The 15796-nt window shown below is 43.6% G+C and overlaps 1 protein-coding gene and 2 non-coding genes across 3 annotated transcripts in view; 1 reads left to right on the forward strand and 2 right to left on the reverse strand.

Moving 5' to 3' along the window:
- CDHR3 (cadherin related family member 3) overlaps nt 1–7529 on the forward strand; it is a 34412-nt gene extending 26883 nt beyond the window's left edge. The window contains exons 15-19 of the mRNA XM_075275862.1: nt 1319–1494; nt 3430–3443; nt 4373–4401; nt 5220–5268; nt 7168–7529. Coding sequence (XP_075131963.1) covers nt 1319–1494; nt 3430–3443; nt 4373–4401; nt 5220–5268; nt 7168–7529 — 630 coding nt within the window. The remainder of the gene's footprint in view (nt 1–1318; nt 1495–3429; nt 3444–4372; nt 4402–5219; nt 5269–7167) is intronic.
- A 7585-nt stretch (nt 7530–15114) lies between these two features.
- TRNAK-CUU (transfer RNA lysine (anticodon CUU)) lies at nt 15115–15187 on the reverse strand. The gene has a single exon. It is a non-coding gene; the product is annotated as a tRNA-Lys (tRNA).
- A 3-nt stretch (nt 15188–15190) lies between these two features.
- Nucleotides 15191–15272, reverse strand: TRNAS-CGA (transfer RNA serine (anticodon CGA)). Its single transcript has one exon. It is a non-coding gene; the product is annotated as a tRNA-Ser (tRNA).
- Between the last annotated feature and the right edge of the window lie 524 nt (nt 15273–15796).

Genomic DNA, 15796 nt, shown 5'->3' on the forward strand with positions numbered 1-15796 from the left:
TGTTTTACAACTAGGTTCTTTAGTAACCCTGGGGTTTGTCTGGAATCTTTGAGGATTCTCTAGAATTCAGCATCAAGATCTATCAATTTACATTAGGAAGGCAAAGTGATTTCTGCCTGTTCAAAGTTACTCTACAAAGCAGTAAACATATGTGACCCACTGGATAATTATCATAGGTGGCTTTACCTGCCCCTACACCAAGCTTCTCTGATGCAGGGATATTATGCCAGGTTCACACAGGATTTTTTGGGTCAGAATCTGAGGCGGCCTCCGCGTCAAATTCCGGTCCAAAAAACCCTGTGTGAACCCGGCCTTAGTGGTCCCCTAGGAGTGGAAATTTTTTTTCAGGAGGTAATAAGAAGGTTGGGAATCACAGGAACAACTTGTTTTCTCACTTGGATTTCTCTCTAATATATTGGAAACAATTCTCCTATTAGGACCCAGCAGAGGACATTCAGAGGCAGTCATTTGTTTCAATGACAACTCAATCCAAAATTTACAAAGCTATGAGTGTAAGGTGTAAAGTCATGGAATAATTCAGGTCCTTCTATTTGCACAGTAATGGTAAATACCTGACTGAGAGGTTCTTTCCACACTGATACTTCTGGATGTTTTTAATGGCAGCAATGCTTGCTTTTATTTGCCTTCAGTTTATATGTCACCTGCAGATTAACATTCAAAGCCAAGCACAATCACATTTTATCTGAGGTTGGATTAACACTTTGAGGATGTATAAATGCTTGCTTTTATTGAAACCTGATACACTGTATTTGTTACTGAGCTCTCTAGGTGACAAAGATAATTATGTTTATTTCACATACCACAAGTCCACAACCTGGTGCTATTGAAATGAATGAACTAATGTTTACAGCATGACTAGGGCGAATATAGGAAGGGCTGCTACATGACTGCATTGTTAATTTTCAGACTGTAAGTAATGAACGCAGTTAAAGGGATATTCAGGGTTCAGCATATACATATTATTCTTTACGTATTATTAAAAGTTATTCACTTTCAATACAAAAAAATCTTAATTTTCATAATATACCATATATACTTGCAATTTCTGATTCTCATCTTGGCTTCATGTACATTGTAACTAGTTACATGACAAACAATGGAGTTTTTTTTCTTAGTCTGGTTTCTCTACTACATATATTACCGAACTGCATCATATATTTGGTCACAGGGGCACAAAAAACAAAGGGAAGGATATACATAAGTAGTGCAATGATAATCTACATCATATGGTGTAGACTCTGCAGTCTTTATACTTATATTAGTTGATAGCTAATTAAAATGTCTTGTGTCTCCACAGCCTAGTGTTATATATGTAACTAAATCTGAAAATGTATATTCTCCAGCGGCATGGTATATACCATTTGTGTGCACCATTGGTGCTTTACTTCTACTTGGGTTCCTTGGCTTTCTGGCTTATCTTCTTGCCAAGTATTGCCCATGCAAAGGACATACTAAACCAGACACTGAACCATTGTGAGTATTATGGAAAACATGTATGCTGTTCATGGATTTCTCTACAGGTTTCATGTGCCTTTTTATAGACATATAGAACTAGCAATGGTTAACGTGTGTATGGCACAGAGTCCTCAACTGGAGTCTTTCAAAGGGTTTTCAATGGCTCTTATAGTCTTCAATGATATCATATCCAGGCACTGAAAGTTATCACGCTGCAGAAAATCAAGTTAATCTGTATGTGATTGATATGTATGTCTTATAAATTACAAACTGATATCTGTCAGATAAACTGCATAGTGAAATATCTCTGTAAAACCATAATGATGTTTAACATTTGCTGTTTTTTCCCAACTATTCCCCACATTAATCATATACGATCATTATATGTTGTAACATGGGGTCTTTTTAACCTTTTCTGACATTTTTGTTGTCTTTCATTTTGTCAGATAAAAATATTCTCACACTATTGTTTATTTATGTAATGTGAATATTTCAATTATTGATATCATTTCAACAACTTAAATGAGGAGGACAACAGTTCAATGTTAAAATTAGATCTAACAGATCTCCTGCAATATCTCTATGCCTAAATACTTCTACCTCCCATGAAGTAACATCCTCCTCTGATATTCCTGGTAGTAATTTCTGAACACATCCAGGGCCGTAGCTATAGGGTGTGCACAAGTAGCAGTTCATATCTGGTCCAGGAAGCTGAGGGGCCCAAAGGCTTTGTTACAGCCAGTGGCGTAACTACCACCATAGCAGCGGTAGCAGCTGCCACAGGGCCCGGGACATTAGGGGCCCGGTGACAGCTGCTACCATTATGCTCGGAGGTCTTTTCGGACCCCCGAGTATAATGATCGGGGCCCCCTGTTGGTGGAATACTTTCCACCAACAGGGGGCCCCGAAGCTGCAGCAACGGCTGAGACACAGGAGCTGCAGGTCTGGCTCCTGTCAGCGCTTCAGATGCTCCCCCTCTCTCCCCCCTCCCTTTCTCTGCTGTCCTCTGCCCACCAATGAGAGGAGGAGGCGGGGCTTATCCCTGCCGTCCTGCAAGAGCAGAAGAGAAGAGGAAGAAGCTGCTCCAGGAAAATGAAACTGAAGATACAAAGGTACGTATTGGGGTTACTATACTTATTACTATCAGGCATTTGGGGGGATTACTTGTGTTTTAGTAACTCCATGTGCCTCATAGTAATAGCAGTTAACCCCATCATCTCCCTCACATTAACCCCTGTTTGCCTCACCATAAGAGTTACTGATATGTGAGACATATGGGGGTAATAATAATGAAGATACTTTATTATTACCTCCATGTCTCTCACATATCAGTAACTCTTATGGTGAGGCAGACAGGGGTTAATGTCAGGGAGATGATGGGGTTAACTGCTATTACTATGAGGCACATGGAGTTACTAAATTGTAATGCACAGGACCAGATTTTTTTTTTATCCACAATTTGTCCTGGTATAGCGGTCAGCGGTGACAGTATTTAGTCCTGTAGGGGCCACTAAGGGACATAATACTGTGTGCAGTGGCCACTATTGGGTATAATACTGTGTGCAGGGGCCACTAAGGGACATAATACTGTGTGCAGGGGCCACTATGGGACATAATAGAGCGCGCAGGAATGCGTAGGAGGGACTCAGTCGAGATCTTCGGTGTCGGGGGGCCCCATGTCAAAAGTTCGCCACGGGGCCCCGCCATTCCTAGTTACGCCACTGGTTACAGCTCAGCATTAACAGCTGGGTGTTAACACATCCTTGTCAATAAGATGTGTCCCTACACAATATGACACTAGTAGCAGTGACACGGTTGCCATTTTTTCAAACAATTTTAGTAAGAACACAGCACAGAAACAGCACAGAACAGTGTATATATTTAAACATATACATTACTTCATTGTGTATTAATTTTTTTTTTTTAATAAAATGTCTGTTTATTTTTTTACAGATTAAAACCAGCAGGTATGTACAAATGGCACTTATCATATTTTATACAAATCTAAATGAGTTTATATATGAATCAGCTATGGGAATTTGAGATATAAAGCCAATATACGAAACATGTGTAGCAAGCCCTACCTGTTGCAGAAATGTTTTTTTGTTTTTTTTTATTGCAAATGTATTCCATTGCAGTGCAATAACTGCAATCCACAGCTCTACCTGCAACAAAATCCTCAATGAAATCTATATGTAATACATTTCTCGACAGACTTTGATGCATATTTTTAGTCCAGATCAACAGTACAATTTTTATGCTGTTTGTGAACCCACTCCAAAGCTATGCCCCCCCCCCCCTGAAAGCTGAAACACAGCTTTTTTGCTTACAGATTTTGCTGTGGTTTTTTTGAACCAAAGTCAAGAATGGCTACAAAAGGAATGGAAAATACATAGGAAGTATTTATATACTAAACTACTGACTTTGGCTCAAAAAACCAAAACAAAATCTGGAAACAAAAAAGCTGTGTTTCCACAACATGGATCTTAGCCTAAGGGTGCATTCACATACAGCAGATTTTGTCTCAGAAATTGTTGATTCATTTTGATGATTCATTTTGACTGTACTTAAAGAAATTGTTGTGCTGGCCCTCAAAGCAACCCTATTTAGTTGAATGGAACAGATTTTTCAGTCTCAGAAAATTCTGTAATGTAAATCTGTCATGTGTAAACACAATTTCAAATAAATGTAAACAAGATTAGTTTTCCCCAAGCAGACCTGAAAAACAGAAAACAGAATGCTAGTACGAACCTAGCGTCACAGTTCAATGGAGATCTAAGCTTAGTTTGTAACATTTTCAAAGGGATGGTCTGGGTGTTGCAGCCATTATTCTGACTCTACAGCGCATCCACATTATGGTGGTTGATGTATATTAATTCATCTTATTTTATTATAGAAAAAAAGATTAAGGAAGATGTTTTCTTGGTAAGTTTTATATGTATTTTTGTTTGTGCTCATTAGATAAAAATGCTTACATGTAAAATAATAGGGGATTGTTTAAGCTTACATATGGAAGCTTTCTGGTATAATATATTGACAAATATGGTATTATTCTTTTAAATAGTTATAGTGCCAGACACAAGGCTAGGTATGAATCAGTGGGGATTTTAGACAATCTTAAATTCCTCAAGATATGTTCTTCCACATACTCTACTACACAAATGTTTTTTATAGACTATAGTAGAATTATCAATAGAACATGCACTCTTGCACATGCTTCACTGGACAAGTGACTGATGTCCAATGTGATGCTTACACCGATGCTAATAAATCTACTCTACTCTATTATTCACCTATACATTTGCTACATTAACAAATTATCTTATGCATTTGCTAAAATAACAAATTCAGATCCATTTCTGGACAATATGGCCATATATTAAAATAGCCAGATATGAATCTGAGGCTATAAAATATTAGAAAGTTGAAGTCTGTGTAAACAACTTAGTTGATTGAAAAGAGCATGGTGAAAAAGGGAAGGGGTAGCTAAGCAACACTATTGTGCTGTGTTAATAAAGGACAAATGTAGAACAACAAATGAAATGCAACAATCTATAGTATTCCAAGCATATACATTGTACTGCAGTAGGAAACATCATTCTACTTTATCTAGTGCAATAAATTACTTTTCCGGACTATAGAGTTTGTCTTCTTTCATTTATTTAGTGAAATTACACTCAATAATAATAATAATAATAATAATAATAATTATTATTATATTAATCAATTTGTTTGTTTTACAGGAAATGACTAAGTTTAACACTGTCTTTGATGGAGAAGCAGTAGATCCAAGTAAGATATAGATAAAATGTCAATAGCTGATGTTTCTATAAGTGTATTGTGTTAGGGTAAGTTCACACGGGGTTTTTTGGTCAGGGTTTTGAGGCCGTATCCGCCTCAAAATCCTGACCAAAAAGACGGCTTCCATTGAAATCAATGGGAGCCAGTAAGTTCTTTTTTCCAGGAGCCGTTTTTTCCGACTCCCCGAAAAAGAAGCGACATGCTCATTCTTTGAGGCGGATTCGGCTCGCAACATCCACCTGAAGACACTCCCTCCCGACTAGATCCATTAATTTGGGCCTAATCCGGAGCAGAATGCGTGACTGGATGCCAGTGCACTGCACCTGCATCCAGTCACAGCTACCTGTAACTGTGTGAACTTACCATTAGAGGTGAAAAACATTGTCCGGAAACCTTATTTGCTAATTTTGTAGCATAGTTGGAACCCCTCTGTGTGCAGTGTACTGTACAGCATCTCCACCCAAACAGATCACTGAGGAAAAGATATGGGTCACAAACACTGCTTGATGCCATATAACAAGTACATTTACAGGGAGTCTGGCAGAAAAAGGGGTATCAAACTAATGACAGTACCTTGTAAAATGGCTTCTACAGTTTCCAAAGATGTCTTTCTTGCTCTGTATTGTAGCAATATTTTCTTGATAATCAGAATTTTATTCTTATACATATTATCTGAAAAGGGCTTTAGGGGCATTTCTTCTCCCTTCATATACCTCTAGAAAGCTGACAGTTTGCTGAATCCAGTGCACTGTTGGCTTTCTAGCAGCTTATAAAACGGCATGTGCATGAACACATGAAAGGTCCTCTTTAAGCAATTTATGGCCTATCCTCATGATAAGCTATAAAAGTCCTCTTTAAACTCTGGTCCCCTGAACAATCCCTTTAATGGCTCACCCCTTTAAGAATTGTAATATGTTCACTGCCTGGGGAAGAGGGGCACAAGTGCCACATTCAGTGTCAGTAAAGAGTCTTCACTTTAAAATAACAACACTTTTCACAGACACTGAATGTGGCACTTGTCCCCTTCTTTCCCAGGCAGCAAATTTATTATAATTTTTTGAACTGATTGAACTCCCCGATCATAGACCAGCAGCTGCTAGCACAGTACCGTCACTGCTGCACAACCTGCCAAGCACACATGGATGATCCCCATGCACCTCACCAGTCACCGTAGTGAACTTCTTCACTGCTCAGAGTCCACTCCTGTCTCCTGTGCTCCTCCACAGTCCAGTCCACAAAATGGATCCGCCGCTTGCGCTCCGTTCTTGCTATGTGATAAACCTCTACCCCCCCCCCCCCCCCCCCCGCGCGTACGGATGCACACTGAGTGAGGGAACATACTCAGTAAGGTCCTCTTCACCCTTCAGCCTATGTGGGGTGAAAAGAGAACACCCAGCTAAGGCTTTAAATAGATCACCGCTGGCTGGATGTTTTGCATGCCCACAACCCCGGTCTCAGAAAATAAAAAATATTTTTTGCATATTTATTAGTGCAGGAGGCCCTGATGTCTCGGTCTTGTGGCAGCTGCTTCCTCTGCTACCCTGGTAGTTATGCCATTTGCAATAGTCAAGGTGAAATTATGAGGACATGAATGAGTTTTTGGAGCAGTGGGATGATAAAATGTGACAGTTCTAAGCCAGCATGATTTGTGGTACCATGTATTAAAATAATATAGCTGCTATACAATAATAATGTCCTGTTTCAGTCCTGACAGAATGAGGTCTGTAGCTGTTATATCCCATATCATATAGGAAATGCTTATACTGTGCCTCATTTAATATAAGTTATTTCATTTTATTTTGAAATAATGTTAAAGCTAAAATTCTCATAAGATATTTCTGTAATCTTTTCTAATCATTATTACTGAAGTCTTGTTATTGGTGCTTGTAGTTACAGGAAATGTCTATGAATACAATTCAAAGTCTGGGGCTAGAAGATGGAAGGACACAAAACAGCCAATAAACACAGTTCCAGTGTCACCACAATTGCCAGTAAGTCCCACGGAACAAACATCGTTACCAGTACAGTCAAGTGGTACCCCGAATAAAAAGGTCAAAACACCTAGTACTGCAGTTAAAGCAGAAGATGGGGCCAAAGCAACAATGCCTGGAACTCCAAACAAACTGCAAACTTCTCAACAAACTGCACCGAATTTGGAGTCAGAAAACAAAAGTTCTCCTAGCAGGTTTCCAATATCGCCAAGACATTCTCCTAAAGTATCTCCTAAAATTCCCAAAACTCCTCCAGCTTAATAACATGAACTGTGTTAGCTTGGAACAATATACCTCACTAAAATCTCTTAATACTTAAGCTGTTGACTGAGCAATGAATAGTATACATGTCATAAGCAGCCGGGGTGCTGACCTTGTATAACAGTATATTTTACAAAACGATATGTAAAAGCTATTTGCTCTGTCCAGCAGTTTATGGTAGTATGTATTTTTTATATCTACAGTGTATACACAACCTATAATTAATGTGGATGTATTTGTCTATAATTGTATTTTGATTTTGATTAATAGATAGTGAAGAATAAGTTAATATCAAATGTAAAGATCAGTCCAATAATGTTATGCTTTAAGGTACATGTAAACTTTAGTTAGGCCAAAGTCAGCCCCTGCAATTGTTAGTATCATAACATGGATGTTTCCTGCATTTAAGCCCAGCGAATTCAATTACACTAATAATATAGTACAAAAGGGCCGGGTTACAGACAACCAGCTCTAACCTACATTTCAACAGTATAGTACAAATGTTATTGCTTATGTGTGGAAAATCAGCTTTAATACAAAATCCATGCTCATTGGTTAGAATTATTTAGAACAGTTTGATATATATTTTGTGATACCTACATGTACTCTGCATAATCCTAGTATAGCACACTTGGTAATGAGCAGTTGTGAGATTGGTCATTTGATATGCTTGTATTGACCATCACTCTTTCATCTTAAATCCCTCCTTTGTTGTCTAAATAAAGATACAAGCTTGTTGATGCCATTTATGCAGTATTATTTGTTTGTGGATATACTTTAAAGCCATGTCTCTAGCATAATGAAATAAATGGGATATAGATTAGTGAATTATGTGTCGCCAGTAAATGGAGTGTCTGCTGACATTTTCTTCTTCCTATTATAATCTTAAGTATCTAGTTTACCTTGCCATCTTGTAAACCTAAGCTTGCTGTTTGGAAATATTCAGTGGACAACACAGCACAATACTTAGGGGAGTGATGACATTTTCTAGAAGAATAGAAGCAACACGTAATAAAGGCATCAAGTTACCAAACACTAAATCCCTTTCAGCGAGTTGCTAGCACATAACTGTGCTATTGAGGACAGGCATATCCAGTTCTGTCTCTTCTTGGCTTTAAAGACATGCGATTTTATTTGATGTACTTGAGATTTAACACTAATGCTATTGTTCCCGTGTCATGTACCTAAATGAATGCAACTATTTAGTATGGGCAGGCCCAGACACTGAAAAAAAGACAATAAGGGACTGTCTTATATGGTATGCCAGAAGTGATTTTATGTTCTTATTCAATTAGTTATAATGTTTAGATGTTAAGTTTAGTGATGAAAGCACTGAACACTGCTGGGTTGGTTTTAGTCTCTTTAATTTGCCATATTTGTTATTATTTTGTTAGCCATCTTTTGACCACTTATAGGATTATTGACCACTTATAGGATTATTATTATCCTTCCCTTTTTATATCCAGCGGTTGGTATGTTGGAGACATCAGGAATACCATTTAGTATTGTGGAGGCAACACAAGTACAGTATTCTGGTATGGATACTCAAGTTTCTTAGAACTAATGTACTATAATAAATTGCTCCCACACTAAGGGGGCGTTCACACTACCGTCGGTGTCCGACATGTAGTGTCCGCTCCTAGTGTCCGCTCAAAATCTGTCACGGACATTAGGAGCGGACACTAGATGTGTCCGTGACACCTGTCATTCACTTGAATGGGCATCGGGTGCGTTCTTTTGCACTCCGTGCCCGTCCTTCCCTGTCCGCAAGAGAAGATGTCCGACTTCTCAAGCGGACAGAGGAACCCTGCATGCAGGGTTTTTCTGTCCGCTTGAGAAGTCGGACATCTTCTCTTGCGGACAGGAAAGGACGGGCACGGAGTACAAAAGAACGCACCCGATGCCCATTCAAGTGAATGACAGGTGTCACGGACACAGCTAGTGTCCGTGACAGATTTTGAGCGGACACTAGGAGCGGACACTACATGTCGGACACCGACGGTAGTGTGAACGCTCCCTAAAATACTACTTGGCTTACATTAGGTATGTGTATATCTAATGTGAGTGCTGCTGGTACTGCTTACTTAACATATCCTCCTACTAAAAACCATCTGTCCTTACAAATCTGGTTGAATAGGAGCTTCAGCTATCGTTTCCAGTGAATAATTACGTCATTCTGTACTTCCAGACGGTGCATGCCACCAGTTTACTAAAATCTACTTGTTACCATGGATGAGCTGATACTTAGATAGTAACCATGTAACAGCTATTTACAGCCTGACGTCCTTGACCAACCTTTATTTGCATGGCTAAACCCATCATACTCTTGCACCTCACAGAAGAAAGGACACACGCCTTTCTGATTTATGGCTTATTGTATTTAGGAAGATAACTTCCTACTACAAGGAGTAGACAGTGCAAACAAACATATGATAAATATCTTTGCAGAAATTCCTTCCTTCACCATGGTCACACTACTATTATGCATGTAGAATGTATGGAATATTTCATTACAATGCTACTTTGTGTTGATTATTGTCTTTACCAGAGATTTATTGAAGATGGGTGGAGTATAGCATACGTTCAGCTCTGGATAGAATATAACAGTCAAATATTGATTCAAAAGTTCACTAACTTTGTAATTACTTGATTTAGGCCCTGACAATCCTGAGTTACAGAGCTGTAGGTTACAGTTAAACTCCTTTTGTAGGTCTAATGTCTACAGAGAACTTGCTTTGCTCAACTAAGCAGTTAGAGATGTGTCTGACAAGAAAAAATGACCATGAGTTGTGAGTGCAGACCGAGCCTATTATACAGACTGTAATTTAGGGTAAGTATCGAGTGATTATGAAGATAATCTTGTTTCCCTTAGTCCTAACAGCGGCACAATGTGGAGTATTTCTGCCCCTGTGTGCTGGTAGGACAGGCGGATATTTAATTAGCCAATCAAATGCGTGGCAGGCCCTATAAGAGGGCACAAGAACCTCCCCTCTGCGTGTAAATACAAAAGTACCTCCATTACATTTATATACAGTTTTATACATAAGATATGATTCCCAGGGTGGGAAATCTTGTGCCGCTGTTAGGACTAAGGGAAACAAGATTATCTTCATAATCACTCGTTCCCTGTCGTCCCCAACAGCGGCACAATGTGGGGATATAGCAAGCAGGTCCCCAAGATGGGTGGGACAAACCCATGACCGAACTTAAACTGGTCTGGGCAAAGGCAGTGGAATCTGCCACTTGGTCCTTCAGGCGGTAATGCCGAATGAAGGTGGATTCAGATGCCCAAGAGGCAGCTGCATATATTTGGTCCACAGACAAAGCACTTCTTTCTGCCCGTGAAGTGGACACTGCCCTGGTTGAATGGGCATGAAGGAAAGATGGAGCCGACAGCCCTTGGGCGGTATAGGCGACTCTAATAGTCTCGGTAACCCACCGGGATATTGTAGCTTTGGCGGCTTTGGCGCCCTTGTTTTTCCCCGTGTAGCTGACCAACAGGTTTTCAGTCCACCTAAAGGGGCGAGTGCGCTGCAAGTAGATCTGCAGGCATCTAACCACATCCAGCTTGTGCCATCTTTCTTCTTCAGCAGAAGGGAACGGAAAAAATACTGGAAGGGAAATCAGTTGGTTCCTGTTTACAGCAGATGGCACCTTGGGACGAAACCCAGGGAGGAACCTAAGCTGTACATGGTCAGAGAAAAAGGTGGTATATGGCTCCTCAGCGGACAAAGCTTGTAGTTCACTAACGCGTTTGGCAGGTGTGACTGCCAATAGCAGCGCCATTTTGCCGGTTAGCGACTTGAGGGAGACCTCTTCCAGAGGTTCAAATGGCTGGCCACATAGGGCGTTCAGGACCGGAATAAGGTCCCATTGGTGGACAGGGGTGTTTACCACCGGTCTCAGCCTAGTTGCCCCTTTAATAAAGGTGCTCACTAAAGGATCCTGAGACAAACGCCTCCCCAGATAGGCGGACAGGGCCGCTACGTGTACCTTGAGTGTGGCCGCAGCAAGACCTCTGTCTAGTCCGTCTTGAAGGAAGTCCAGGATCGCCTCCGTAGGGGGATCGGTGGAGTCCACTTGATGCTGCAGACACCAGGCATTAAAGATGTTACCTATTCGACGGTAGTTCCTGTTAGTCGAATCTGCTCTGGCGCTGGATAGGGTCTTCAAGACGGCTTGTGACAGTCCTCTATTTCTCAATAGGGACTGGTCAACCTCCAGGCTGTCAGGTTGAGTCTCCTCAGATCCTGGCATCTCAGCTCTCCTTGGGTTACCAGGTCTGGGAGTGGGGGAAGCCTCCAATATATGCCCTGACTCATTTGTATGAGCTGAGCAAACCAAGCCCTTTTTGGCCAGAACGGGATTATGGCTATTCCCGAGGCTTGGTCCTGTCTTATTTTTATCAATACCTTCGGTATGATTGGAATTGGAGGGAATATGTAAAACAGCCTGAACCTCCATGGGATGGACAGGGCATCCACCGCCAAGGGATTGTCCTCCTGGTACAGAGAGCAGAAGGTCCCCACCTTGGCGTTGAGTCGGGTAGCCATAAGATCGACCTCCGGGAGACCCCATCTCTGGACGATCTGTTGAAATACGTCTGGATTGAGAGACCATTCTCATGATACGGTAATACCCTGACTCAGCTGATCCGCTACTATGTTCAGGGAGCCCTTTATGTGAACAGCGGATAACTGGACCAGATTCTTCTCCGCCTAGGCAAATATGAGATTCGTCTCTCTCAGCAAGGTTGGTGACCTGGTGCCCCCTTGTTTGTTTATATAGACTACCACCGTCATATTGTCTGACCGGTTTTTGACAGACTTGCCTTTCAATTCTGGGGCAAAGTGTACTAGGGCCAGGTACACTGCTCTGAGTTCCTTGAGATTGGATGACCCCAGCTCCGGACATCTCCATCGTCCTTGTACAGTTTTGTCATGACAATGGGCTCCCCATCCCCACTGGGATGCATCTGTTGTCAACAGGGTCCACACTGTCGGGACCGTGGACCTTCCGTCTTTCAGGTGTATCCACCATCTGAGGGAAAGACGGGTAGCGGGAGAAAGGCAGATCTTCTTGTGCAATCCCCGTGGAGACCTGTTCCAGGTTCTCAACACTTCCATCTGCAGGGGACGCAAATGCCATAAAGCCCAAGGCACCGCCCTGGCTGAGGATGACATCAGGCCCAGGACTCTCATGGCGGTCCGGATGGTTACCTGCCGAGTGCGCAATAGGAATCGTGCACTGGCTTGGATTCTTTCCTTCCTTGGACTGGAGAGGAAGATCTGCATCGCTTCTGAATCCACTATAAATCCGAGGAATTTTCTTCAGGTGGATGGAACGATTTCGGACTTCTCCCAATTGATAATCCTAACTCCTGTAGGAAGTTGATGGCAAGGTTGAGCTGCTGGAGGAGGGCAGCAGGAGACTGAGCTTTCAGTAGCCAGTCGTCTAGATAAGGGACGATGAAAAGACCCTGAAGTCTGAGGGCCGCGGCGACCGGAGAAATCACCTTGGTGAATACCAGTGGGGCGGATGTGATGCCGAATGGCAGAGCTGTGAATTGATAGTGCTCCCTGTGGCCGGCCATAGCGACGGCAATCCTGAGGAACTTCCTGTGGAAATGAGCAATGGGGACATGTAGATAGGCGTCCTTCAAATCGAGGGTAACCATCACCTCTCCTGGCTGAAGAAACACAGCCACGGAATCCACGGTTTCCATTCGAAATGACCTCTTCCTGATAAACCGATTGAGGTACCTCAGATCTATTATCATCCTCCAGCCCCCGGTGAACTTGGGGACCAGAAAGATGGGGGAGTAGACTCCCAGACCGAGGTCTGAGGCTGGTACCTTCTCCAGGGCGCCCTTGGTAACATATTCGGCAACCAAGGCTTCTAGACTGGCCTGCTGAGAAGGTGGAAGAGTTTGGGTGGAAACGAACCGATCTGGAGGTGGAAGATGAAAGTCGATGTGATACCCGTGTTGTATGATCTTCAACACCCATGGGTCTTGGATATGGGTGAACCATGCTCTGGAAAAGGAGGAAAGACGTCCTCCCACAGGAAGGGGGGCCACAGGGAGCTGCCCCACGTCAAAACTCAGGCTTCCTCTTGGTGTCCTCCTTGGAAGCGCCACGACCAGCTCCCCTAGGGCGATATCTAAAACGCCGTTGTTGGGAAGGGCGTCTATAATTAGAGGAAGAACCTCTGCCTCTAGGGGGAGCACGTCTGCCCCTGGATGCTTGAGGTAGGGACCTTCCCCTACCTTCAGCTAATCCCTAAGCTAATCCCTGGCGTCTAAGCTTTGGCCAGACACCCTTCCCGGCTCAAAGGGGAGAGCACAGAGTGCTGCTTTAGACGCAAAATCTGCCCGCCAAGGCTTTAGCCAAAGGGGTCTACGGGCCGCAGTAGACAACGCCATAGATTTGGCGGAGATTTTAAATTGATGGCAGGAGGATTCCGCCAAATAATCTGCAGCCCTATGAACTCTTTTCATAGAGGCCAGAATCTCATCTCTGTCTACGCCCAAGTCTATATCCCGCTCCAAGGCGGCTAAGCGGTTGCGCAAAGTCACCAACCATAGAGGAGGCTATGGCCACAGAGGCTTGCGCGGAGGAAGCTGAGTAGACCTTCTTCAGAACGGAGTCCGCCCTACGATCCAGAGGGTCCTGAAGATTTGAACCATCTTCCAAGGGCACCAGGGTTCTGCGAGACAGCTTTGCTACGGCCAAATCCACCTTCGGGGGAGGCCCCCAGGAATCCCACTGGGTAGTGTTAATAGGAAACAAACTCTTGAAGATCCTGGAAAGCGAATGTCCTTTCTCTGGCTGTTTCCACTGCTGCACCATAAGGTCGGTCAGCGTGGCGTCCGCATGGAAGGCAATATGTCCCCCAGAGGCAGACGTGGAGGCTTCCCCGTCAACATCTCGGCCCACTGTAGACCGGATGGACTTCAGCAGCCTGCCCGTTTGTTCATAATGGAACGCAGTTCTGCTGGAATAACTGAGTCGTCCTCGGAGGAATCATCCTCTGCCACCCGCAGGTGTTACAAGGGGGGGGGGGGAGAGACGAGGAACGGAGCTCAGAGCATGGTCTCCTGGTGAGCTGAGACAAGGTGCAATGGATCCCTTTGAGGGAATCATCCTGCAAAACAAAAAGGAGAGTACAAGCAAGGGAAAAACTATTTACCCAAGCGATGCCCAAACTCACCATCTCCTTGACCCAGGCCATCATATCTCTGGGAGAGGGCTCCACAGGTGGAGGACCTCTGCACCCGCGACAACGGGCCCACTCATAGCCTGAAAATAGGCAAGTTATAGGACCAGTAGTACCCCGCAGGGCACAACCTTTCAAGCCGCTACCTACCATCAGGGAGCGGTGTGTCGCAATCGGAGCAGGAAAGATGTTTCCTCTTGGAAGAGGTTTTCCTCCTACCATCCCCAGGAGGGGTAGTAGAGGATGACATATCCTACAGAGAGAGATAATAGACCATGCAACACTGTCACCATGACATCATACCAGCTTTTAAAAAAAAGGGGTAAATCTTACCAGGTCCTGTAGACCGGACAGAGAGGTGACTTGGTGCCCAACGTGCGACTCGAACCCACGACCTTGAGATTAAGAGTCTCATGCTCTACCGACTGAGCTAGCCGGGCTGGCGCTGTGAACAGGATCTGAACCTGTGCGGGGAGACCCCATTGGATTTCGAGATCAAAACCTTAACCACTCGGCCATCACAGCCGGTTCCCAATAAAGTTTGCAAACTGGAAAAGAGTTCAAGATCAATGAACACCACAATCGCACGCCTTCAGCAGATACTGCAGGAAGGTCTCTGACACCAGGCCAGCCAGCCTCTTAATTCTGGCCGGCTGGAAGTGGGCGGAGCCACAATCAAAGCAGGTGAGGCAACCTGCCCAGACAACTAACCCTGTAATCAGGGGTCTGCAAAGATATACATTCCCCCCCACCAAGAGGCCCTTAACACGGGCACTTACCCCCACATCTCCCCGTCTTTTCCGGCCTTTAATAAGGCCTGAATCTTCCCTGAGTGAGCGGCCGCCAGCGCCAGACCGTTGCCATGGCGCTATGATACTTCCGGCGAAACCGGAAGTGCGCGCTTACAGCGGCCGGCGGGGAACAGGATACACAACAGTGTGGTTCCACCCGCCGGCAGTCCGCGCGGCCACCAGAGGCGGCATGCGGAGTCCCCGGACTCTCACCAAAATGTCAGGTAAGTCACAAGGAGCAGGGGAAGCGGAGGAGAG

The sequence above is a fragment of the Leptodactylus fuscus genome, chromosome 5 (genome assembly GCF_031893055.1).
Source record: "Leptodactylus fuscus isolate aLepFus1 chromosome 5, aLepFus1.hap2, whole genome shotgun sequence".
Classification (NCBI taxonomy): Eukaryota; Metazoa; Chordata; class Amphibia; order Anura; family Leptodactylidae; genus Leptodactylus; species Leptodactylus fuscus.